At 41.6% G+C, this 23,141-nt stretch overlaps 2 protein-coding genes and 1 long non-coding RNA gene across 12 annotated transcripts in view; 1 reads left to right on the top strand and 2 right to left on the bottom strand.

Annotated features, from left to right (window-relative positions):
* myripa (myosin VIIA and Rab interacting protein a) overlaps positions 1-7,663 on the bottom strand; it is a 55,651-nt gene extending 47,988 nt beyond the window's left edge. For 2 of the 6 annotated variants that reach the window (XM_021613018.3, XM_090182047.1), the window contains exons 1-2: positions 6,494-7,554; positions 1,931-2,111 (exon numbers count right to left, since the gene is read on the bottom strand). In XM_021613018.3, the coding sequence (XP_021468693.3) occupies positions 1,931-2,111; positions 6,494-6,572 (260 nt within the window). In that variant the 5' untranslated portion in view covers positions 6,573-7,554. Of the gene's footprint in view, positions 1-1,930; positions 2,112-6,493 lie in introns of all 6 variants that reach the window. The other 4 variants (XM_021613017.3, XM_021613019.3, XM_090182048.1 and 1 more) reach the window with 3 other exon arrangements.
* A 454-nt stretch (positions 7,664-8,117) lies between these two features.
* On the top strand, positions 8,118-22,239 carry LOC110530163 (uncharacterized). Of its 5 annotated transcripts, XM_090182044.1 has the most exons (9): positions 8,126-8,307; positions 8,598-8,790; positions 13,032-13,146; positions 18,126-18,181; positions 18,255-20,456; positions 20,778-20,816; positions 20,925-21,083; positions 21,510-21,605; positions 21,734-22,239. In XM_090182044.1, exons 5-9 carry the CDS (start codon positions 20,307-20,309, stop codon positions 21,752-21,754), a joined length of 465 nt encoding a protein of 154 aa, XP_090038170.1. In that variant the 5' UTR covers positions 8,126-8,307; positions 8,598-8,790; positions 13,032-13,146; positions 18,126-18,181; positions 18,255-20,306; the 3' UTR covers positions 21,755-22,239. The 5 variants fall into 5 exon arrangements, 3 of the variants coding, with proteins under 3 accessions (XP_090038170.1, XP_090038171.1, XP_021468689.1); XR_016482474.1 differs by lacking the exon at positions 18,126-18,181 and having other exon boundaries at positions 8,118-8,307; XM_090182045.1 differs by lacking the exon at positions 20,925-21,083.
* Positions 22,240-22,328: 89 nt separating this feature from the next.
* LOC149982033 (uncharacterized) lies at positions 22,329-22,646 on the bottom strand. The gene is made up of 2 exons (XR_016482476.1): positions 22,510-22,646; positions 22,329-22,478 (listed from the first exon to the last, which is right to left on the bottom strand). It is a non-coding gene; the product is annotated as an uncharacterized LOC149982033 (long non-coding RNA).
* Between the last annotated feature and the right edge of the window lie 495 nt (positions 22,647-23,141).

The following is a 23,141-nucleotide window of genomic DNA, read 5'->3' as shown; positions in this document are numbered from 1 at the left end:
TAAGCCTAGTTAGAGTCTCCAAGGACTGAGCACACACTCCTTATGCGGTTTCTACATTCCAGGTTGTAAGAGCCAGCACATCTCTACTACTCTTAGTCAAGTGGATCAAGCCTCCGTGGTAGCTACATCTCCATAATGTTGACACGTACCTTATTGCACTGAATGTTGCAATAGATCATGAGTGAATGCTGGCCAGACACCAAAGATTCAGGCCAAGACTTTGATCAGTCCAAAACAATCTAATAATCTTGGCCAAATCCCCATGTTTCAGTTACCACTAAATCGACAACAGCCTCGTGAACCAGCCTGGTTGCGTGATAGCTCACCACTTTAACACAGCTCTCAGACTGGTTCTGCGAGGCTAGATCAACTCTGTGCCCATTAGGACAGAATAACTCACTGTGGTTTTCAACACGGAAAGAGATACAATCTCACCCTGTACATAACCATGCATTAGAGAGAGAGAGCGAGTGAGAGTGAGAGTGAGAGAGAGAGAGAGAGAGAGAGAGAGAGAGAGAGAGAGAGAGAGAGAGAGAGAGAGAGAGAGAACTGTCCCTGAAGGTTCTGGAGCATAATAGAGAGATAGGACAGAAGTGGTGACATTCTAATGTTATTTTAACCCTCTGAAGGCTCACTCAGCAGGGCTAAGGAAAGGTGAGAATGCTTCTCACTGTTCACTACCTCACCAAGCATAACTCAGTACATGAATGCATTTAATTCATTGCGATTGTGGGTATTCAGAACCAACCAAGGACACCTTTTAGTTTCATTCAGTTAGTATCCAATTATCACAAACGGCACACTGTGGTGTTGACGCTTGTATCTAAGGACCTTCAATAGCTGTCATTTGAATTCATACACCCCTACCTAGTTATGCAAATCTGAAAGGACTGGTAATGACTGGATGGGTATAAGCAATATAGTTCTGTACAGTAATGACTTTATTTCCCCCTTGATAGGCCATATTGATTATCCCCATCCAATCCTCTCAGATCTCCCCAGGTCCCTTGGGGGTTTGAGATTGGGTGTATACCAGTTTCCATGGTGATTTAGGCAGGAGGTGAGTCATAGTCAAACAGGAAAGGGCAGGCTCTTCCTGTCTCTTGTTTTGGAGACACAGTGGGCCAGAGGCAGGATGGGAAATCTCCTGTGATATCCAATGCCTGGACTCCAGCCACCCATGTCATAGACTGTTCTCTCTGCTACCGCACGGCAAACAACAAGTCTGGAACCAACAGGAGCCTAAAAAGCTTCTACCCCCAAGACATAAGACTGCTAAATAGTTAGTTAAATAGTTAACCAATAGCTACCCGGACTATCTGCATTGACCCTTTTTGCACTAACTCTTTTGACTCATTACATACGCTGCTGTTACTGTTAATTATCTATCTTGTTTCCCAGTCACTTTATCCCTACCTACAGTTTATGTACATACCTAAAGTTCCAGTCAAAAGTTTGGACAAAGCTACTCATTCAAGTTTTTTTTTTTTTTTTCTACATTGTAGAATAAGAGTGAAGACATACAAACTATGAAATAACACATATGGAATCATGTAGTAACCAAAAAAGTGTTAAACAAATCAAAATATATGTTATGTTTGAGATTCTTCAAAATTGCCACCCTTTGCCTTGATGACAGATTTGCACTCTCTATTATTTTTATTTTTTTCTCTCTGCGTTGTTGGGAAGGACCAGTAAATCAGCATTTTACTGTTAGTCTACACCTGTTGTTTACGAAGCATGTGACAAATACAGTGTGATTTGATTTGACCTAGATGGAAATCTGTGATCCTCCATAACCCGTAGCAAGTCCCAACATGTTGATTACTTTATAATATTGAAAGCCTTCAATGGCACTACCCATGCTAAAACAGGCTTTGTGGCAAGTGTGCCCTCCATCCAACTCTATGGTCCAAAGGTCCAAATTTACCTGAGGCGCTCGTCCTCTTTCTTCCGGAGCTTCATGTCCCGCTGCACCACTTGTAGAACGTGCTCTGCCTCATCGTCCGTCAGTCCCGACATGTCCAGCTTCCGCCTCATGGCTGACTCAGGTACCACTGTCAATCCAACCCCCTGCTCCAATCTGTTGTCTCCACTGAGCTCAGGACAGACTGTAAGTGGATGACAGACATTGGGAAAAGGTCAAAGGGGGACGTTTCTCTTAGATTATGATATAAGGACAGTTTGGGTTGTTTCTTCTAATGGTTAAGGTTGGGATTTGAGTGGGTTAAGCTTGTCTTAAGTGTGTGCCTAACGTAGATCAACACAGCACAACAGAGAACTATGCTCAGTGTCGTCTCCTCCTTTAGCAAAAGTCATTTTCAGTGAGCAGACTTAGAAAAAAGGGTTATTTGCTGAGGAATAGGGTTCCACCAAGAACTGTTTTTGTCTGAAGAACCCTTTTTGATAAACAACGGTTCATTGTAAGACAAAGGGTTCTACCTAAAACCTTTAGCATTCTATGTTTCTTTCTTTTATATAGTGCCTGAGCATTAGTGTTGACCTAAGTATTTCAACATTAAAATCAGGAATAATCTGATAAATATAAAAAGATGTGTGAGAATGCTTTAAAATGTATATGGAAATATTGTGAATGTATCTGGTATTCCCTTAATCACTTTACATTTACAGTACTGACAATTAAATTTTGCCATGATTTCTGTCTTTCAAATGAATATTTTCTGTAATTTTATAAAGCAGAGAATAGGTTAATTGAAGGGAGTATGAGTGAACCAGCAGTGTCCCCATGGGGACAAACCGAATAACCATATATGGTTCTACTTTGCACCTTTTTTCAAAGACTGTATCACACACCTCACTGCTGTATCTATCACTAACAACTAGCTACATCAAGATTCAACTAAAACAAATATACAGTTGAAGTGAATGTGAAATGTCAGAATAATAGTAGAGAGAACTATTTATTTCAGCTTTTATTTCTTTGATCACATTCCTAGTGGGTCAGACGTTTACATACACTCAATTAGTATTTGGTAGCATTGCCTTTAAATTGTTTAACTTGGGTCAAACGTTTCGTGTAGCCTTCCACAAGCCTCCCTCAATAGGTTGGGTGAATGTTGGCCTAATCCTCCTGACAGAGCTGGTTTAACTGAGTCAGGTTTGTAGGCCTCCTTGCTCGCACACGCTTTTTCAGTTCTGCCAAGACATTTTCTATGGGATTGAGGTCAGGGCTTTGTAATGTCCACTCCAATACATTGACTTTGTTGCCATTTTGCCACAACTTTGAAAATATGCTTTGGGTCATTGTCCATTTGGAAGACCCATTTGCAACCAAGCTTTAACTTCCTGACTGATGCCTTGAGATGTTGCTTCAATATATCCACATCAGTTTTCTGCCTCATGATGCCATCTATTTTGTGAAGTGCATCAGTCCCTCCTGCAGCAAAGCACCACCACAACATGATGCTGCCACCCCCCATGCTTCACTGTTGGGATGGCATTCTTCGGCTTGCAAGCCTCCCCCTTTTCCCTCCAAACATAACGATGGTCATTATGGCCAAACAGTTCTATTTCTGTTTCATCAGACCAGAGGACATTTCTCCAAAAAGTACAATCTTTGTCCCCATGTGCAGATGCAAACCGTAGTCTGGCTTTTTTATGGCGGTTTTGGAGCAGTGGCTTCTTCCTTGCTGAGCGGCCTTTCAGGGTATGTTGATATAGGACTTGTTTTACTGTGGATAATAGATACTTTTGTATTTGTTACCTCCAGCATCTTCATAAGGTCCTTTGCTGCTGTTCTGGGATTGATTTGCACTTTTCGCACCAAAGTACGTTCATCTCTAGGAAACAGAATGCGTCTCCTTCCTGAGCGGTATGACGGCTGCGTGGTCCCATGGTGTTTATACTTGTGTGTACTATTGTTTGTACAGATGAACGTGGTAGGTTCAGGCGTTTGGAAATTGCTCCCAAGGATAAACCAGACTTGTGGAGGTCTACAATTTTTTTTCTGAGGTCTTGGATGATTTATTTTGATTTTCCCATGATGTCAAGCAAAGAGGCACTGAGTTTGAAGGTAGGCCTTGAAATATATCCACGGGTACACCTCCAATTGACTCCAATTATGTCAATTTGCCTATCAGAAGCTTCTAAAGCCATGACATCATTTTCTGGAATTTTCCAAGCTGTTTAAAGGCACAGTCAACTTAGTGTATGTAAACATCTGACCCACTGGAATTGTGATACAGTGAATTATAAGTGAAATAATCTGTCTGTAGACAATTGTAGGAAAAAATGACTTGTGTCATGCGCGAAGTAGATGTCCTAACTGACTTGCCAAAACTATAGTTAGTTAACAAGACATTTGTGGAGTGGTTGAAAAGCAAGTTTTAATGACTCCAACCTAAGTGTATGTAAACTTCCGACTTCAATTGTACAAATGAAACCTTTTTTACTTCTTAGGTCTAATGAAATGCTGTGTCTGTGTTGATTTCACAATATAGAGCATGCACCAGGAAGGAATACATGGTGGCTCTGCAGTCTTTTGCCAGTGTGTGAGTTTTCTGGTATGCAGGTCGGGCAGAAAGACCTTCCTATCCAATCCTTACATAGCATCATTTGTCTTCCTGTGTACAAACAATGCAGTAGGAGAACCATAAGCATTCCCAAAATGCACACTTCTTTACAAAATGTTATAAAAATGATCTCCTTTTACAGAAGACTGAATTGTATTTAGTCCCTTTTCACTCAGCAATGAGATGCCTTTACTTGAGTGAATGAATATAACCTAATCATCCGTATATTGAAATATTACTGTAGGCTCTGACTCTCTCTTAAATCAAGATACCATTGTCTAGATTGGTTCCAAGTCCTTCATTTCCTCGACGACAAAAGACAAATCATGGTTGGTATTTTGTGTGTGCGGGAAACACAAAGCTAAATATTTAAGATGAACAATGATGAATGAAAAGCTCAACTAACGCTCTGTGCTGAAAAACAAGACTGAACACAAGATTACAAGTGGGACTGATTGAAGGAAAACCTGGCTGGGCTACACTGTGCTAGACACTTGTACTCTCAGATTGAACAACACCTTGAGCTGTCTGACTCTTCAGGAGCAGCCAAATACTCCCCCAGACCTGGGTTCAATACAATTTGAAAACCTTCAAATACTTTTAGCATTTGCTTCAGCCTGCCTGAAGTGCCAGATTGGTGGGGTTTGCACTTGTTCAACTGTTGTATTGGATCCATTGCACCAGGCAAGGCCAATCAAGCCTAGATAAAGTATTTGGAATGATTTGAAATAGTATTTGAACCCAGGTATGACACGTATCACTGGCTTTGTTAATAACTCCTGATTAAGGTACTAACTACAGCAGGTGATTAGGACTGCTCTCAGCACAGCAGCACCCTAAACCCCCATGGTGAGAGAACACACATTTCAATCTGCTAAGCCACAACAATCAAGCCGTTTTGTAAGGAGAATTAGTACTCCTGACCTGAATTACATTTCCCAAGTGTTTCCTTTTCTCTCATTCTGACTCACAGAGCAACATTTCAAACAACGTTTAACTGTATATGAACTAGAGGACAATCAGGACAGTCAGACCCGAACTCGAATGGAGCCAACGACAACCAGACCTAGACCCGACCCGTACCCTAATGGGTCTGGGTCTAGACCAGACCCGATTGGACCCGAGTGGCAAAAAAAAAAGAACATCAGCCAAGTTGCCATTCTGGTAAACAAATAGGTTTTATATGTTGGCTAGGCCTTCTATAAATCAATAAATTCACCTTATTAGTGTAAAATAAATATGCTATAGGCTATGCCGAGCTGTGGTCGGGTCCATTCGGGTCTATTAGCTGTAGTTGACTCAAGACAATCAAAAACACCCGACCCGGACCCGAGGGAAAAGTTTGAATTTTTGGACCCGGACTCGCGCAGGTCCTGGGACGGGTCTGAGAATCCAGGTTCAGGTGGACCAGTGAAGACCTCTAATACCATATGACAGAAGTCCCGGAAGAGATTCAACGGGGTGTGTGTGTGTGTGTGTGTGTGTGTGTGTGTGTGTGTGTGTGTGTGTGTGTGTGTGTGTGTGTGTGTGTGTGTGTGTGTGTGTGTGCATGCGTGTAGGCAGTCCAAAAGCTGATGTCTCACTCCAACTCTGACATAATAGCGTATGATTACTGATTTACAATCTGTTGAGCTGATGTGAGGAGGAACACAGGAGTCCATTTTCCTGGAGTTAACAGGAAACATTCCCTGCATCTGTACAATCGTGTTAATCCATTCAGTATCTCTTTTGGAGGGGGAGAGAGAGATAGAGAGAGAGATTGAATGTACATTTGTGAATAATTCGTTATTATACCAGCACTACCTTGTGATGATAGTGATGAACAGTGAAATCAAATTCATATTAATGATTTGGCTATTACTATTAGGATATTCTGCTTCATCAGTATAGTATTACCATAACTTTGACGGGGTGTAATAATAACATGTTAATTTGTCATTTAAAACGTATAAGTAACTCACCGGGTCCGTGCCCTAGGCTTCTTCTTTTCAGTTCCACACCGGTACAGTAAGCAAATCCCGGTCTCTGGCCAGCGCGCATTAACACGATTTATAAAAACCAGAAACACTCTAGCCTACATGATCATATCTGTGTAAGTCAAGTCCATTTCATTCTCATTTCATGTTAGACTCTTCAGAATTTCGACTGACTTTTTAGGCAACTCATGCATAAAGCTAGTAACCTATGTTTCAGTCTCTGTACAGTACGGAAAGGGCGGCATCTGGACTACTAACAAGCGCAATTGAAGTTGCAAACACCTGCTAGCGAAAGAGCCTATCAGACCGCGACATGTAAACCGTTATTTTACTGTTTGGAATGAACGCAGCACAGTAGGCTAAACTGTAAATTCATTTGTACAGCCCGTCAGTAATATCACAAAGACTATGCCACAGTAGTTACATTCATGACAAAAGTGAATATAATTGAGCAATACATTTTCCATGAAATGTTTTTAACTGAATGAGAATAAAGTCATCATATTCTAAGCTTCCATCATCTATTTCTAAGGAGCAACTGCAGCTGGATTTGAGGCTAACTTTTCATGGAACAAAGTTTAACACTCCATAATCACATCGGCCTACTAAACCTGAAATGCCATGAAATAATACACTTGTAAATACAAGTTTGTTCGTGGGCACATTTGATCACATTTTAATGTAAGCCATGATCAACCGAATGCTCACTGAAGTTTTTATCCTGGCATCCCTTTCCCATTCAGATAGCCTTGCTCCTCACACCCTTACTGAACCCAACCAGAAAACAATGCATTCTATACACGCATCAGCCCAGCATGAAAAAAGAGAGAGAAAAACAGGTACTCAACTGCAAGAGATGGTGAAATAAATACAAACTAATAACCAGGAAACTCCACAGCCTGTGACTATATCCCAGAAAAGAAAAGCAAGCTCCTGCTGGAACAGTGAACAGTCACACAGTGAGGTTTCCTGGGGTAAGGAGGCTTTTTGTAGCCTGGTCCCAGATCTGTTTGTGCTGTCTTGCCAACGGGAATGGTCATTAGTGTGACACAGATCTGAGTCCAGGCTTTTTGAGGGAGCCAGTAAAGTGATTCTTTGGAGAATGAAGCTGGACTAATGATTGCTTCATGTGAAACCCAGTCACATGAGGATCCAGTCAGCTGGGGCTGCTGCCAGGGCTTTGGTGTGGTGTGGTGTGGTGTGGGAGGGCAAAGTTCACTGGGGGCCTCTGCTGCTCCATGGTACGTCTCTAATCTCTGATGCTTGTAGTAGACTCGGTATCAGAGCGCAGAATCACACCGTAATCACACTATGCCCCATATACTTGGGGCGGCAGGTAGCCTAGTGGTTAGAGCGTTGAGCCAGTAACCGAATGGTTGCAAGATTGAATCCCCGAGCTGACAATGTAAAAATCTGTCGTTCTGCCCCTGAACAAGGCAGTTAAAACCCACTATTCCTAGGCCGTCATTGAAAATAAGAATTTGTTCTTAACTGACTTGCCTAGTTAAGTAAAGTAAAAAATATATACTGCACTAAGTAGTACACTATACAGTTAGTTGAATTGAGCGAGGGAGTGGATTGGAGAGCAAAGTGGGTGTGTTGCATGCATGAGTGTGCGTTGTGCACCCGTGTGATAAAAGTACAAAAGGGAGTTGACTGTGTAGCAGGTTCTAGTGTATCAGCATGAAGCAGGCTATATGGCTGCTGGGCGTCCTGTGTCTGCAGGTCTGTCTGCTCTCCACCACAGCCTTTTCTGACCAGACAGATGAACAGCAGCCTTACAAACCAACCAAGCCATGGTAAGACATTCCAATCCTCTGTTCTTTACTGGTCAGAATGAACTGTGTTTTTCTACCCGCAGAGTTAAATAGAACACAAATATAAATGTGTCTCTATGGGTCTAACAACATTTGGGGTCGGGGAACATTGTGAGTCGGTGAGGGTTTGTCCAAATAAAGTAATCAGTATGGTACATGTTTTAGGCAAATTTACTCGTATCTTCAGATCACATCAATGATATTACTGTGTGCATGTGCGGCTTCAACTATGTGGGCTGACACACATCATATGTTTTCACTCAATTATCCAGGACCTCTGCCATTCAGGACCTCCACACCAGGCGGTGTCAGAAGAAGGCCCTAAACATTGTCAAAGACTCCAGCCACCCGAGTCACAGACTGTTCTATCTGCTATCGCATGGCAAGCGGTACCGTTGCTCCAAGTCTGGAACCAACAGGGCCTTGAACAGCGTCTACCCCCAAGCCATAAGACCGCTAAATACGGTAAAACTTCAATTAGTACCTCGGGCGTTTATCACTGAACACCAACAGCGCTTATTAGACTCTATGTCCTTAATACACACAGCTTTTGCTCAATAAAATGTTGAAAAGACTACCGCACTGTTCACTGTGACCAGTATGACCTGTATAAACATTATAATACCAAATCCATCACAGATCAGACTTGCAAAGACTAGGCTGCCTATCATACGCCCCCGATTTCGTGCTTCAGCACCATTCTCTCACCAGTTTGACCTTGTTGAGCTTTGTATCCCCCGTAGTTCCAATCACACCAGATAGAATTCACTATTCAATGTTTGTTCAGGTCCCCAGGAGATCGTTAGAGATGACTTCAATACCGTCCACTTGGGGCAACTTAACCGTCAAAGTTAATTATGATTGACAGTCAATTTTTTTTCTTCTGTTTTAACAGCCTTACCTACTTTCTCTTCGCCCATAGACATTCATCTACCCCTGGACAAATGTTGAATACTGAAGTGAGACCGTGAGATCGTGTTGCTAGTTGAGCTGACCATGTCACACCACACTTCTGTTTCATCCATGGCAAGGATGTGGCTCTCCTTTCTCTTCGTTTGCGCAATCTTTGCGGGTACTCACTGTAGTTCACTCCTAAACAAGAGATTTAGACCCAGCGTTTATTTGAAACAGGCGCTCATTTGCTGATACTGTATGTGTGTCGATGCCCGGCTATTAAAAGGAACAGGCAGCTATTTGAGACTGCGTTTATCTGAAGTTTTACGGTAGTTAGTTAAATAGTTAAAAAACAGCTACTCGGACCATCTGCATTGACTCTTTTTCTGCTCCTCACATACAGTGTCTTGCGAAAGTATTAGCTCCCCTTGAACTTTGCGACCTTTTGCCACATTTCAGGCTTCAAACATAAAGATATAAAACTGTATTTTTTTGTGAAGAATAAACAACAAGTGGGACACAATCATGAAGTGGAACGACATTTATTGGATATTTCAAACTTTTTTAACAAATCAAAAACTGAAAAATTGGGTGTGCAAAATTATTCAGCCCCTTTACTTTCAGTGCAGCAAACTCTCTCCAGAAGTTCAGTGAGGATCTCTGAATGATCCAATGTTGACCTAAATGACTAAGGATTATAAATACAATCCACCTGTGTGTAATCAAGTCTCCGTATAAATGCACCTGCACTGTGATAGTCTCAGAGGTCCGTCAAAAGCGCAGAGAGCATCATGAAGAACAAGGAACACACCAGGCAGGTCCGAGATACTGTTGTGAAGAAGTTTAAAGCCGGATTTGGATACAAAAAGATTTCCCAAGCTTTAAACATCCCAAGGAGCACTGTGCAAGCGATAATATTGAAATGGAAGGAGTATCAGACCACTGCAAATCTACCAAGACCTGGCCGTCCCTCTAAACTTTCAGCTCATACAAGGAGAAGACTGATCAGAGATGCAGCCAAGAGGCCCATGATCACTCTGGATGAACTGCAGAGATCTACAGCTGAGGTGGGAGACTCTGTCCATAGGACAACAATCAGTCGTATATTGCACAAATCTGGCCTTTATGGAAGAGTGGCAAGAAGAAAGCCATTTCTTAAAGATATCCATAAAAAGTGTAGTTTAAAGTTTGCCACAAGCCACCTGGGAGACACACCAAACATCTGGAAGAAGGTGCTCTGGTCAGATGAAACCAAAATTTAACTTTTTGGCAACAATGCAAAACGTTATGTTTGGCGTAAAAGCAACACAGCTGAACACACCATCCCCACTGTCAAACATGGTGGTGGCAGCATCATGGTTTGGGCCTGCTTTGCTTCAGCAGGGACAGGGAAGATGGTTAAAATTGATGGGAAGATGGATGGAGCCAAATACAGGACCATTCTGGAAGAAAACCTGATGAAGTCTGCAAAAGACCTGAGACTGGGACGGAGATTTGTCTTCCAACAAGACAATGATCCAAAACATAAAGCAAAATCTACAATGGAATGGTTCAAAAATAAACATATCCAGGTGTTAGAATGGCCAAGTCAAAGTCCAGACCTGAATCCAATCGAGAATCTGTGGAAAGAACTGAAAACTTCTGTTCACAAATGCTCTCCATCCAACCTCACTGAGCTCGAGCTGTTTTGCAAGGAGGAATGGGAAAAAATTTCAGTCTCTCGATGTGCAAAACTGATAGAGACATACCCCAAGCGACTTACAGCTGTAATTGCAGCAAAAGGTGGCGCTACAAAGTATTAACTTAAGGGGGCTGAATAATTTTGCAAGCCCAATTTTTCAGTTTTTGATTTGTTAAAAAAGTTTGAAATATCCAATAAATGTTGTTCCACTTCATGATTGTGTCCCACTTGTTGTTGATTCTTCACAAAAAAATACAGTTTTATATCTTTATGTTTGAAGCCTGAAATGTGGCAAAAGGTCGCAAAGTTCAAGGGGGCCGAATACTTTCGCAAGGCACTGTATGCTACTGCTACTGTTTTTTTATCTATCCTGTTGCATAGTCACTCTATTCCTAGTTATACGTACATCATTACCTCAATTGCCTCGTACCCTTGCACATGTGAATAATACAATTTTATTTGGATTGAATTATAGCAATGGAGAATGGAAATGTACGAATAGATGAATTGCTATCATATTCATATTTCTGTGGGGCTTATGTTCAGAAGTTTTTTTTTTCGTTCGTTTCTCGATAACAAATTCCTGTTAACAATGAGGATGCAATTGTTGTACTGGGTAATATCCTGCTGATATTGTTTGGTGTCAAAGATAATACCAACTCCTTCTCTTATCTGAGGGTACAGTTCCAGTGCTAGAGAAGTTACATTGGGGTTGTCGAAGCAATTGTCATGGTAACATGGTGCTGTCCTCTCTCTACCAAAAACCCATGTCATGTTATTCATCCACACGTACAAGAGAGCTGTCCAAGCCTACTGTAGCTAGGCCGGCTGGGCTGTCTGTCCACTTTAGTGAAAATACGTGTTATATAATAGGTGAACTCCACTAACATCACTAAGGTATGAAAATATATGCAGTCAACGGGAAGGCTCATGTCCAATCGTACTGTGAGCACCACCTCAGATGAGAAACAATTAACCCACAACTTCAGAAAAGGAATTTGATAAGAATCACTGCCCTTGTTTCCACTGTCTGATTCCTCTCTCATCTGGCCTCAGAGTACCACTAGCAGGTACCTGCCTAGTGGTGGCTATTCAGCAGCCTGATGTTCTGTGGGTAAACGCTATTGGTCAGTCTGACAGTTTTTGACATGATGCTCCTACCCGCATCTGAGGGATGGAAGCAGGGAGAAAAGGCCGTGGCATGGTTGGCTTTGGTCCTTGACAACCAAACAAAGATTTGAAGAATCAAAGTGGTTGAGTGGTCAAGAACCACTGTTCTTGTTTCGACTGTCTGAACCCTCTCTCCTCCATCCTCAGAGTTTAAGGATTAAGAGGCATAAGAAATTCAGGAGTGAATGCAAGAAAAACCTGGAAATGTGTCGCTCCCGCCTAGGAGCCTTGACACCCATGAGTCATCCTGGGGGCAGTTGGGTAAAACACCACCAAACACCAACCAAAGAGGTTGTAAGTAAAGCAGAAGCTGAGAAAAGTTATATTTTCTTATGGTATGACAATATGTATCACGTTTCAGGTAAGACCCAGATGCAGACTCAGATGCAGACCATGTTGAATTAACAACAGTTTATTCATCCAACAGGGGCAGGCAAAAGACAGGTCAAGGCAGGCAGGGGTCAGCAATCCAGATAGACGGGGCAAAGGTACAGGACGACAGGCAGGCTCAGGGTAGGCAGGCAGGCTCAGGGTAGGCAGAGGTCAGAAATCCATATCGGTGGGGCAAAGGTACAGGAAGGCAAGCAGGCAGGCTCAAGGCAGGCACAAAAGGTCAAAACCAGGAAAACAAGAAAACAGGAACAATCAAGAGCCAGGAACAGAGGGAAAACCTCTGGTAGGCTAGACGAAACAAAACAAACTGGCAACAGACTAACAGAGAACACAGGTATAAAAACACAGGGGATAATGGGGAAGATGGGCAGCACCTGGAGGGGAGTGGAGACAATCACAAAGACAGGTGAAACAGATCAGGGTGTGACAATATGTAATAACTCTCAACAGAGAGACTTACCCCTATTACCTCCTATACCTCTATCGCAGGTGAGAAACTAACTAATTAACACATTTGACAGAGCCAATGTTGTTTCCAATCACTGATTGTTCTCTCCTCTCACGTCAGAGTTCACGGATTAAGAGTCGGGAGAAAGTCAGGAGCCAATGTCAGCCAGTAAAAGCCATGAATCTGTCACTCCCGCTTAGGAGAGGAGCGCTCCTTCCATGCACCTCCCCATTGGGTAAGAGACAGCTAAACAGATATGAAGAACTGAAGAGGTTGTTAGTAAAGCAGAGGCTGAAAAAAGGGAGTTGGGAGTTGGCTTGGTCACCTGACAGATTCAAATAAACATTTTGTTCTCCTCTCTTATGATATAACAGTATGCAGGGTAGAGTAGGGTAAGTTGAGCCACCCCACTCTATTTTATTTCTGGGAAACCATACACAAAAATGATCATGTGACCAAATATTTAGGAAGAGGTCATCATTTCAAGGAGTCTGTGAAGGAAGGAACCACATGAAAAAGTGGTGAGCAAGTTAGGTCTAAAAAAAAACAGATTTTCACAAAGTCAAATTATTGTATTGTGTTATAGGTTTCATGATGCTTGTATCTAAACCAAAGTAGATAGTTTTAAGATTGTTTTGTACATCAGTTGGGGTCTCTATACGCTCCAATATGAGGTTCTAAACCAAGCATTAAAGTGCATCCTTGTAGCTGTGTGGACTAATATAGTCAAAATGTTTGCATTGGGGTAAGTTGAGCCGAATGGCCACCATATCCCATACCAGTGGTTGAAAAAGTACCCAATTGTCATACTTCAGAAAAAAGACACGTCAATAGAAAATGACTCAAGTAAAAGTGAGTCACCCAGTAAAATACTTCTTGTCTAAAATACTTTATTTTTTAAATATACTTAAGTATCAAAACTAAATGTAATTGCTAAAATGTACTTAAGTATCAAGAGTAAAAGTAATATTAAGCAAACCAGATAGCACAATTTTCTTGTTTTTAATTATTTATAGATAGCCAGGGGCACGCTCCAACACTAAGACATCATTTACAAATGGTGCATTTGTATGAAGCCCCCCTGGAGGTTCTATAAAGAGCCACCAAGGAAGTAGAAGGGAAAAAGGCCATTTGAGCAGCAGCAAAAAAAAGAACTAAATGACACTGTCACGGTCTTCCTCCTCTTCATCTAAAGAGGAGAGGCGAGAAGGATCAGAGGACCAAAATGCGGCGTGGTATGTGAATTTTAATCAAGAAAACACTGAACACTGCAACACTATACAAAAACAATAAACTAATGACGACCGTGACTCTACAAATGAGACCTGTGCTGACACAAGCCACTAACATAGACAATCACCCACAAACAAACAGTGCAACCCAGGCTACCTAAGTATGATTCTCAATCAGAGACAACTAATGACACCTGCTTCTGATTGAGAACCATACTAGGCCGAAACATAGAAATCCCCAAATCATAGAAAATCAAACATAGACTGCCCACCCAACTCACGCCCTGACCATACTAAATAAATACAAAACAAAGGAAATAACGGTCAGAACGTGACAGACACTGAATACGTACATTAACAATAAAGAAAATGAACATGTACAGTTGAAGTCGGAAGTTTACATACACTTAGGTTGGAGTGATTAAAACGCGGTTATCAACCACTCCACAAATTTCTTGTGTCGGTTTCCAACAATTGTTTACAGCCAAATTATTTCACTTATAATTCACTGTATCACAATTCCAGTGTGTCAGAAGTTTACATACACTAAGTTGACTGTGCCTTTAAACAGCTTGGAAAATTCCAGAAAATGATGTCATGGCTTTAGAAGCTTCTGATTGGCAAATTGGCATCATTTGAGTCAATTGGAGGTGTACCTGCGGATGTATTTCAAGGCCTACCTTCAAATTCAGTGCCTCTTTGCTTGACATCATGGGAAAATTAAGACCTCAGAAAAAAATTGTAGACCTCCACAAGTCTGGTTCATCCTTGGGAGCAATTTCCAAACGCCTGAAGGTACCACGTTAATCGGTACAAACAATAGTACACAAGTATAAACACCATGGGATCACGCAGCTGTCATACCGCTCAGGAAGGAGACGTGTTCTGTCTCCTAGAGACACGTACTTTGGTGCGTACTTTGGTGCGAAAAGTGCAAATCAATCCCAGAACAACAGCAAAGGACCGTGTGATGATGCTGGAGGAAACAGGTACAAAAGCATCGATATCCAAAGTAAGACGAGTGTATATCGACATAACCTGAAAGACCACTCAAAGAAAAGCCACTGCTCCAAAACTGCCATTAAAAAAGTCAAACTACGGTTTGCATCTGCACATGGGGACAAAGATTGTATTTTTTGGAGAAATGTCTTCTGGTCTGATGAAACAGAAATAGAACTGTTTGGCCATAATGACCATCGTTATGTTTGGAGGGAAAAGGGGGTGGCTTGCAAGCCGAAAAATATCAATCCCAACAGTGAAGCGTGGGGGTGGCAGCATCATGTTGTGGTGGTGCTTTGCTGCAGGAGGGACTAGTGCACTTCACAAAATAGATGGCTTCATGAGGAAGAAAAATGATGTGGATATATTGAAGCAACATCTCCAGACATCGGTCAAGGAGGTTAAAGCTTGGTCGCAAATGGGTCTTCCAAATGGACAACGACCCCAAGCATACTTCCAAAGTTGTGGCAAAATGGCTTAAGGACAACAAAGTCAAGGTATTGGAGTGGCCATCACAAAGCCCTGACCTCAATCCTATGGAAAATGTGTGGGCAGAACTGAAAAAACGTGTGCGAGCAAGGAGGCCTACAAACGTGACTCAGTTACACCAGCTCTGTCAGGAGGAATGGGCCAAAATTCACCCAACTTATTGTGGGAAGCTTGTGGAAGGCTACCCAAATTATTTGACCCAAGTTTAAGAATTTAAAGGCAATGCTACCAAATACTAATTGAGTGTATGTAAACTTCTGGCCCACTGGGAAGGTGATGAAATAAATAAATGCTGAAATAATTAATTATCTCTACTATTATTCTGACATTTCGTATCCTTAAAATAAAGTGGTGATCCTAACTGACCTAAGACAGGGAATTTTTACTATGATTAAATGTCAGGAATTGTGAAAAACTGAGTTTAAATGTATTTAGCTAAGGTGCATGTCAACTTCCGACTTCAACTGTACCTGTGTGAAAGAGAGGCTATGATAGAGAAGCAGAGGAACACAAGATATTATCTGATGACATGGAGTCTGAGCTTGATAAGCATATCAAGAATCTCGCGGACAGGTTTCATGGGCTGAGTTACCTCAAATGCAGAGACGTTGCCTACAAATTGGCACATCAAAACAACATTCAAAAGTTTGGGGTCACTTAGAAATGTCCTTGTTTAAAGTTTTTTTTTAAAAAGCACATTTGTTGTCCATTAAGATAACATCAAATTGATCAGAAATACAGTGTCGACATTGTTAATGTTGTGAATGACTGTTGTAGCTGGAAACGGCAGATTTTTTATGGAATATCTAGATAGATGTACAGAGTCCCATTATCAGCAACCATCATTCCTGAGTTCCAATGGCACGTTGTGTTAGCGAATCCAAGTTTATAATTTTTATAAGGCTAATTGATCATTAGAAAACCCTTTTGGAATTATGTTAGCATAGCTGAAAGTGGTTGTGCTGATTAAAGAAGTTGTAACGGTCTGAGTGTAGTGGGTGAGGAGTCAGGCGCAGGAAGCAGATAAACGCTGAACAGAAGCCAACCCTCACAAAAACACAGGGCGTACTGAACAAACAAATGCCCCAAACAGGGGGACTTAAACTGTCCAGGGGAAAACCCACAAAATGGGAAAACACAAAACCCAATAGACGTGCACACAAGCACACCAAACAGACGATCACAATAATTAATCCCGCACAAGGAACCCTGCCAGGCCGGCTGACTAATAAAGCCTACTACCTAACTCAAAACAGGTGCACACAATCAACACATAAGGAAGGGGAGGAAATAATAAGTAGCAGCTAGTAGGCCGGCCCTTCGGTCGGAGTCGTGACAGAAGTAAGAAAACTGGCCTTCTTTAGACCAGTTGAGAATCTGGAGCATCAGCATTTGTGGGTTCTATTACAGGCTCAAAATGGCTAGAAACAAAGCTATTTCTTCTGAAACTTGTCAGTCTATTCTTGTTCTGACAAATGAAGGCTATTCTATTCGAGGAATTGCCAAGAAACTGAAGATCTCGTACAATGCTGTGTACTACTCCCTTCACAGAACAGCACAAACTGGCTCTAATCAGAATAGAAAGAGGAGTGGGAGGCCCTGGTGCACAACTGAGCAAGAGGACAATCACATTAGAGTGTTTAGTTTGAGAAACAGACGCCTCACAAGTCCTCAACTGGCAGCTTCATTAAATAGTACCTGCAAAACACCCGTCTCAACATCAACAGTGAAGGAGACTACAGGATGCTGGCCTTCTAGGCAGAGTTCCTCTGTCCAGGGTCTGTGTTCTTTAGCCCATCTTAATCTTTTCTTTTTATTGGCCAGTCTGAGATATGGCTTTTTCTTTGCAACTCTGCCTGGAAGGCCAGCATTCTGGAGTTGCCTTCACTGTTGATGTTGAGACTGGTGTTTTTCTGGTACTATTTAATGGGCCTCTGTACGCCTATATAGATATTCCATTAAAAGTCATCCATTTCCAGCTACAATAGTAGTTTACAACATTAACAATGTCTACACTGTATTTCTGATCAATTTGATGTTATTTTAATGGACAAGAAAATGTGCTTTTCTTTCAAAGACATTTCTAAGTGACCCCAAACCTTTGAACGGTACTGTATATCTGAATATAGACATATATTTAAGATATACCACACCCCCATCCCATGAGTTAAACATTGACCTACCAGCACCATCACCCACTGTCACACGACATCATCACCCACTTACCCCAAGGCAGCTCAACTTACCCTGTTTCTAAGCTCAACTTACCCCATACCACAGGGGTAAGTTGTGCCAAGAGACCACCTTTTTTGGACAAGCTATGTTTTCAAAACTAGAATGTTGACATGAATTCTGATTATTTACAGGGATACACAACATCCTGAGATATATGTAGATATCTTTGTTAGAAAGAATACTATATTTCCCTTGACGTAGTGATGCTGAATATTACATATCTCAACATACCCCACTCTCCCTTAATCACAATCAACAGGAAGGCGTATCCCCTTTCCTGCCTCATAGACCTCGTCCTCCTCCACTCCACCTTAGGTGAGAAACAAACAAATGAAGACAAGCCATTGGGCTTGTTTCCATCTCTGATCGTTCTCTCATCTCGTCTTAGTGTTCCAGGACTTAAAGGCAGGAGAGGCAGAAGAAAGCCAAGAACAAGAATAAGAAGAACATACCACAAAGTGGGTGGTGTCGCAATTGGCTTGGGTTCCATTTTGAAGGCAGCCCAATAGCTGCTGAAGACATAATCATCTATTCGCTACTGGATTATCAATACCAATAATAACTACAGTGTATGTTGGTATTTTATTTCTCTGTGCGCATTTAGACTGCAAAACTATGTAAAAAGGTCTTTGCAAATGAAATTGACTGTTGTTATTATTGTATTACTATAATCATTAGTAGTAGTTGTCATGGTCGCCTCTGTATGTTACAAAATCACATATTAAACCAAACCAACAGCCAGGGAAGCCAAGATCAACTCCCTCTTGTCTGACAAGCTGTTCCAATAAGAAAGTATATTACTCAATCCAATGGAGGCTCCTCAGATGAGGAAGGAGGGGACCATCCGCCTCAGTGAATTTCAGAAAAATACAATTGTTGAAACATTTAAAAAGTGATACTTGTTTTTTAGATACAACTATACTAAATATATTCACATCACCAAATAATTGATTAAAACACACTGTTTAGAAATGAAGGTCTACAGTAGCCAACAGCACTCTGTAGGGTTGCCCCGTGGTGTTGCTGGAGGACAGCTAGTTTCCTCCTCTGGATACGTTGACTTCGATACAAAACCTAGGAGGCTCATGGTTCTTAACCCTTTGCATAGACTTACACAGTAATTATGAGAACTTGTGGTGTAACTGCTAAACTGCTTGCTGACTGTACACTGTACTGCATGATTGTAGCGGGTTTACTAACGCGTTAGTTCTAGTAGCTATGTTGACTAAGACGTTAGCTAATATGTAGGCAATGATATAGGCCAGGGTTCCCCAACCAAATTTGGCCCAAGGGTGGTTTTATTTGGCCACCCAAGTTTTCTGAGTAAAAAAAAAAACACTTTAAAAAAATGTAATAATAATTGTTGTACATAAGAATGTAAAAACACCAGAAAATCAGCTCTAAGTGATTTTAATTTATGAAATCTGTTCCCAAGTCTTCACATGCATAATAGAGACACATGATCATACACAAATGTAAGCAATATTTGAAATGATTATGTTTTAGTCAAACATATCTGTTTGGGCTTCTTGCTGTCAATTTGCAGTCTACACATTTATTTATAATTATGTTCCGGGCCCCCGACCATCCGCTCAAGAAAAAAATTGCCCTGCGGTTTAATCTAGTTGAAGTCCACAAGCGAAGAGAAAAGGTGAGAGGAGGTGCGAGGAGGAATTATTTATACAATGAGCAAATTGATCATGCTGTTTGTATGTGGCTGCTATGAAATGGAACTGTGTTTGCGTGTGATCAGGGTGTATTCATTCCACCGATTCTGTTGAAAAACCTTTCTTGAACGGAAACAAATGGAACGAAGCAGGGATAAACATACCTGAATCTACACAATAGAAACTCTTGTTTGCAACTGTTAGACAAATGATTACACCCTAGATCAGCTAGATGCAGCCAAGAGTGTGCAAGGCGGTATTGAATGTGTCTGTCACCTTGATTACACATTTTTTTTTTATCTCGACCTGTGCACCTACGTTGTAAGCTTTAATTCATAGGCTAGGTTGTAGCAACCTCATGATGGGTACAGGGTAAATGAAAGTATCATGTAGTAGCCTATACCTATCGATGTTACATTGAACTGGGTGAATGGAACATGAATGAGCCATCCAATATGCTGTAATAGAAATATGCTCATGCTCATAAAAAATATATAATCCTTCCTCATTTTAAATGGCACCCACTGACTCACAGTTTGCTGTAACATGGAATCCTCCCAAAGCCTCTTTTCCTAATACAGTCCATACCTCCTCCCTCTTGTTCACACACAGTTAAAAAATTGCCCTGTCTCTCTCTCTCTCTCTCTCTCTCTCTCTCTCTCTCTCTCTCTCTCTCTCTCTCTCTCTCTCTGTGTGTGTGTGTTATTGTTGGAATTCCTCAGTGTTCCCTCTCTACATCTGGTAATCATTAGCCATGTCAGTATATAAAGAGGATGTTGTGCGTAGTCAGGATCCAGTGTATCAGCATGGAGAAGGCTGTGTGGCTGCTGTGTGTCCTGTTTCTGCAGGTCTGTCTGCTCTCCACCACGGCCCTCCCTGGACAAGACAGACGGACAGCAGCTTTTCAAACCAACCAAGCCATGGTGAGACATTCCTCTGGATTCTACTAGGTTTATTCCCTGTCCTATAATCTATGATTCCAACCCTATTCCTGGAGAGCTACCCTCCTGTAGATTTTCACTCCAACCCCAGTTGTAACTAACTAGCCTGATTCTAATTATTAGAATCAAGTGCGCTAGAGAGGGAGGTTTTCGGGGGTGACTGTGGGGGGGGATCTTGGATGGTAGAGGGGCGGTTTTCATGGGGGGACCTACAGGACGGTAACTCTCCAGGAACAGAGTTGGGCACATTGGTATAGAAGTCACTCTGGCACTATCACGTTCATTCTGCACCACTCTCAACAGGGAGGCTCTTCCCCATTCCTCCCAGGACCTCCACGTCAGGTAAGAAACAATTTTATCACATATTACCACATTACATTTCCACATAATTTCTACTTTACTTGCTTTGAGCCATGATCGATTCTAATGGTGTCATCATTTGGACATCAGGTAGACATGAAGCCACTGGTTGTGCAGCTCAGAGCAAAGAGACATGAGGAGGGGTTCCCCGACCGAAACAGGGTAGGGGGGTGCGGCGGCCAGCTTCCAGGGAGTTGTTCAGTGATGTCAGTCCTGAAGAATGCTGTTGGACCTCCACCGCCACCCGAGGTTAGAGAGAGAGAGAAACAGAGAGAGAGACGCTGTAGTGTTGAAACATGTGAAGGATATGTAGACTTTCATCCGATTTTAAGTAAGGTGCTACATCTCCGTCGAGGGAATAAGTAACCTTAAATGTATCAGAACTACACTCTTAGAAAAAAGGGTTCCAAAAGGGTTCCACCTGCATAAAAAAAATTGTCCTTCAAAAGGTTCTCCAATGGGGACAGCCGAAGAACCCTTTAAGGTTCTAGATAGCACTTTTTTTCTGAGAGGGTATAAACTGGCTGATCGAGTGGACAGCCCATATCATTACAATGCTATTGTACTGTCATACTGCAAGGTTGATATTAAATCTCTTGAATTCATGTAATATTATATGCAGTTCTCAAGGAAACCCACTCTTAATCCTTTCCACTCTTAATCCTTTCACCTCAGAGTTCCAGGACTAAGAGGCATGAGAGTACCAAGGGCAGACGCAAAAGACCCTATCGTCCTGGAGCCTTGGCTGCATTTTCCGAACTAGCTGTTCCTGTAAGTGACGTGTACCCGACAATCGTCCATATAAGGGAACGCTAGAGGTTTACATGATAGTATATGTATCTGATTGTATTAATCCTTTGCTGCCATACGTACAAAAAAAAATGTATCTGTGCATTCAGCCTTACAGATCCTCAGCATAGAAGAAGACGGTACTGAGACACAGGACAGGCCATGGAGAGAAACCCACTGCTGAAACTTGCTTTATTTTGGGTCATAAGTAAAATAAGCATGAAAAAAAACATGTGGTATCGACAGTAAAACACTCAGTCCTGCTTTATTTGAAGTGCATCTTGAGAAAGCTTTTAAAAAAAACATATAGGTTTCATAAGCACTGCATAAATAGGTCACAAATAATCTGTAACTCATTTCATGCTCTATAAAATATTTCCAAATGTGATTTCTAAATGTGAACAAATAAATGCATGGTTATGTCACACAGTTATGCCACATTATGAATCTTTATAGAGCAAGATATAAGGTTATAGATGATATGTGAAGCATCTATGTGGGGCTTTATGAAGCCTTCATAAGATGCATTTCAAATAAAGCGGGACTAAACTTTCATTTACTTTTTTTTCAGTTTTCCAGCAATGGAATTATAAATAAAACTCTACCGCGCTATGGACTGGACTAAGCCATTCACTCATTTCTGAATGTTCTGTAAGACAAATCACATTGGGGTCACCAAACTTGTAGGTGATGTTATGTTCCTGGAATCGACTCTGTATTTTAATGTTATTCAAAGCCTTAAATCACAGTTAAAACAAAGGAAACAAAAATGTCAAGACACGCATTCAATGTATTGGCTTCAGTAGTCAATCATTTCACAATTTCTCGATATTCTCTGTCAAATGCTCAATGTCACTGCATATTTTACCATAGCAAACCTTTCAACAGTTGTATATGTCTAGGACATGAACACAATCCAGTTTATTCCTACTGTTGTTATTACGAGAGATTTGACTCAATCCAGAAGACATTAAAACCCCAGATGTTTTGATTTTTGAAAAGGTCATCATGGACGTTTGCAATGTCTCCACAAGTTCCAATCAACAGTTGAAACTTAGATGGATTTAGGGAGGCAGTGAGAGAATATACACATGTTGAAAACAGAGTTAGAAGACCAGCTGTCTGCAACTTTTAACAGAGCAGCTAGTAGTCAGTTAGCCACTGGTAGTCTGCACAGTGCGATATCAACCCAGAGCACATCGGACTGCTTTTTCTCTACCACATCTCCGGATTCCTACCTCAAGATCTGAGCCGAAGTAATCGTCGAAGGTGGTTTCAACAGGCTCTTCAGGCCCATCTGCTATCCCCGGCCCGCTAACTGTCTGAATCGCCGTGTCTCCAGCTCGCCTAGCGTAGTAGCGACTACTGAATCGGCACCCTGGCTCATCTATTGCTACTCTTTGGACCCTATTATCACTTGGCTACACATGCCTCTCCCTAATGTCAATATGCTTTGTCTATTGCTGTTTTGGTTAGTGATTATTCTCTTATTTCACTGTAGAGCCCCCAGCCCTGCCC

This window comes from Oncorhynchus mykiss, chromosome 8 (assembly GCF_057628025.1).
Source record: "Oncorhynchus mykiss isolate SJ-2025 chromosome 8, ASM5762802v1, whole genome shotgun sequence".
In the NCBI taxonomy this organism is placed as follows: Eukaryota; Metazoa; Chordata; class Actinopteri; order Salmoniformes; family Salmonidae; genus Oncorhynchus; species Oncorhynchus mykiss.
The sequence above is the reverse complement of the archived record's forward strand: the minus strand, read 5'-3'. Positions and strand labels throughout refer to the sequence as shown.

Excerpts from the sequence above, each read along its gene's own strand:
- LOC110530163 (XM_090182044.1), top strand. The coding sequence starts at position 20,307 with ATGTTGTGCGTAGTCAGGATCCAGTGTATCAGCATGGAGAAGGCTGTG. Across the intron at positions 21,084-21,509 it reads GACCTCCACCGCCACCCGAG|AGTTCCAGGACTAAGAGGCA; the intron begins GTTAGAGAGAGA and ends CTTTCACCTCAG. Across the intron at positions 21,606-21,733 it reads TTTCCGAACTAGCTGTTCCT|CCTTACAGATCCTCAGCATA; the intron begins GTAAGTGACGTG and ends CTGTGCATTCAG.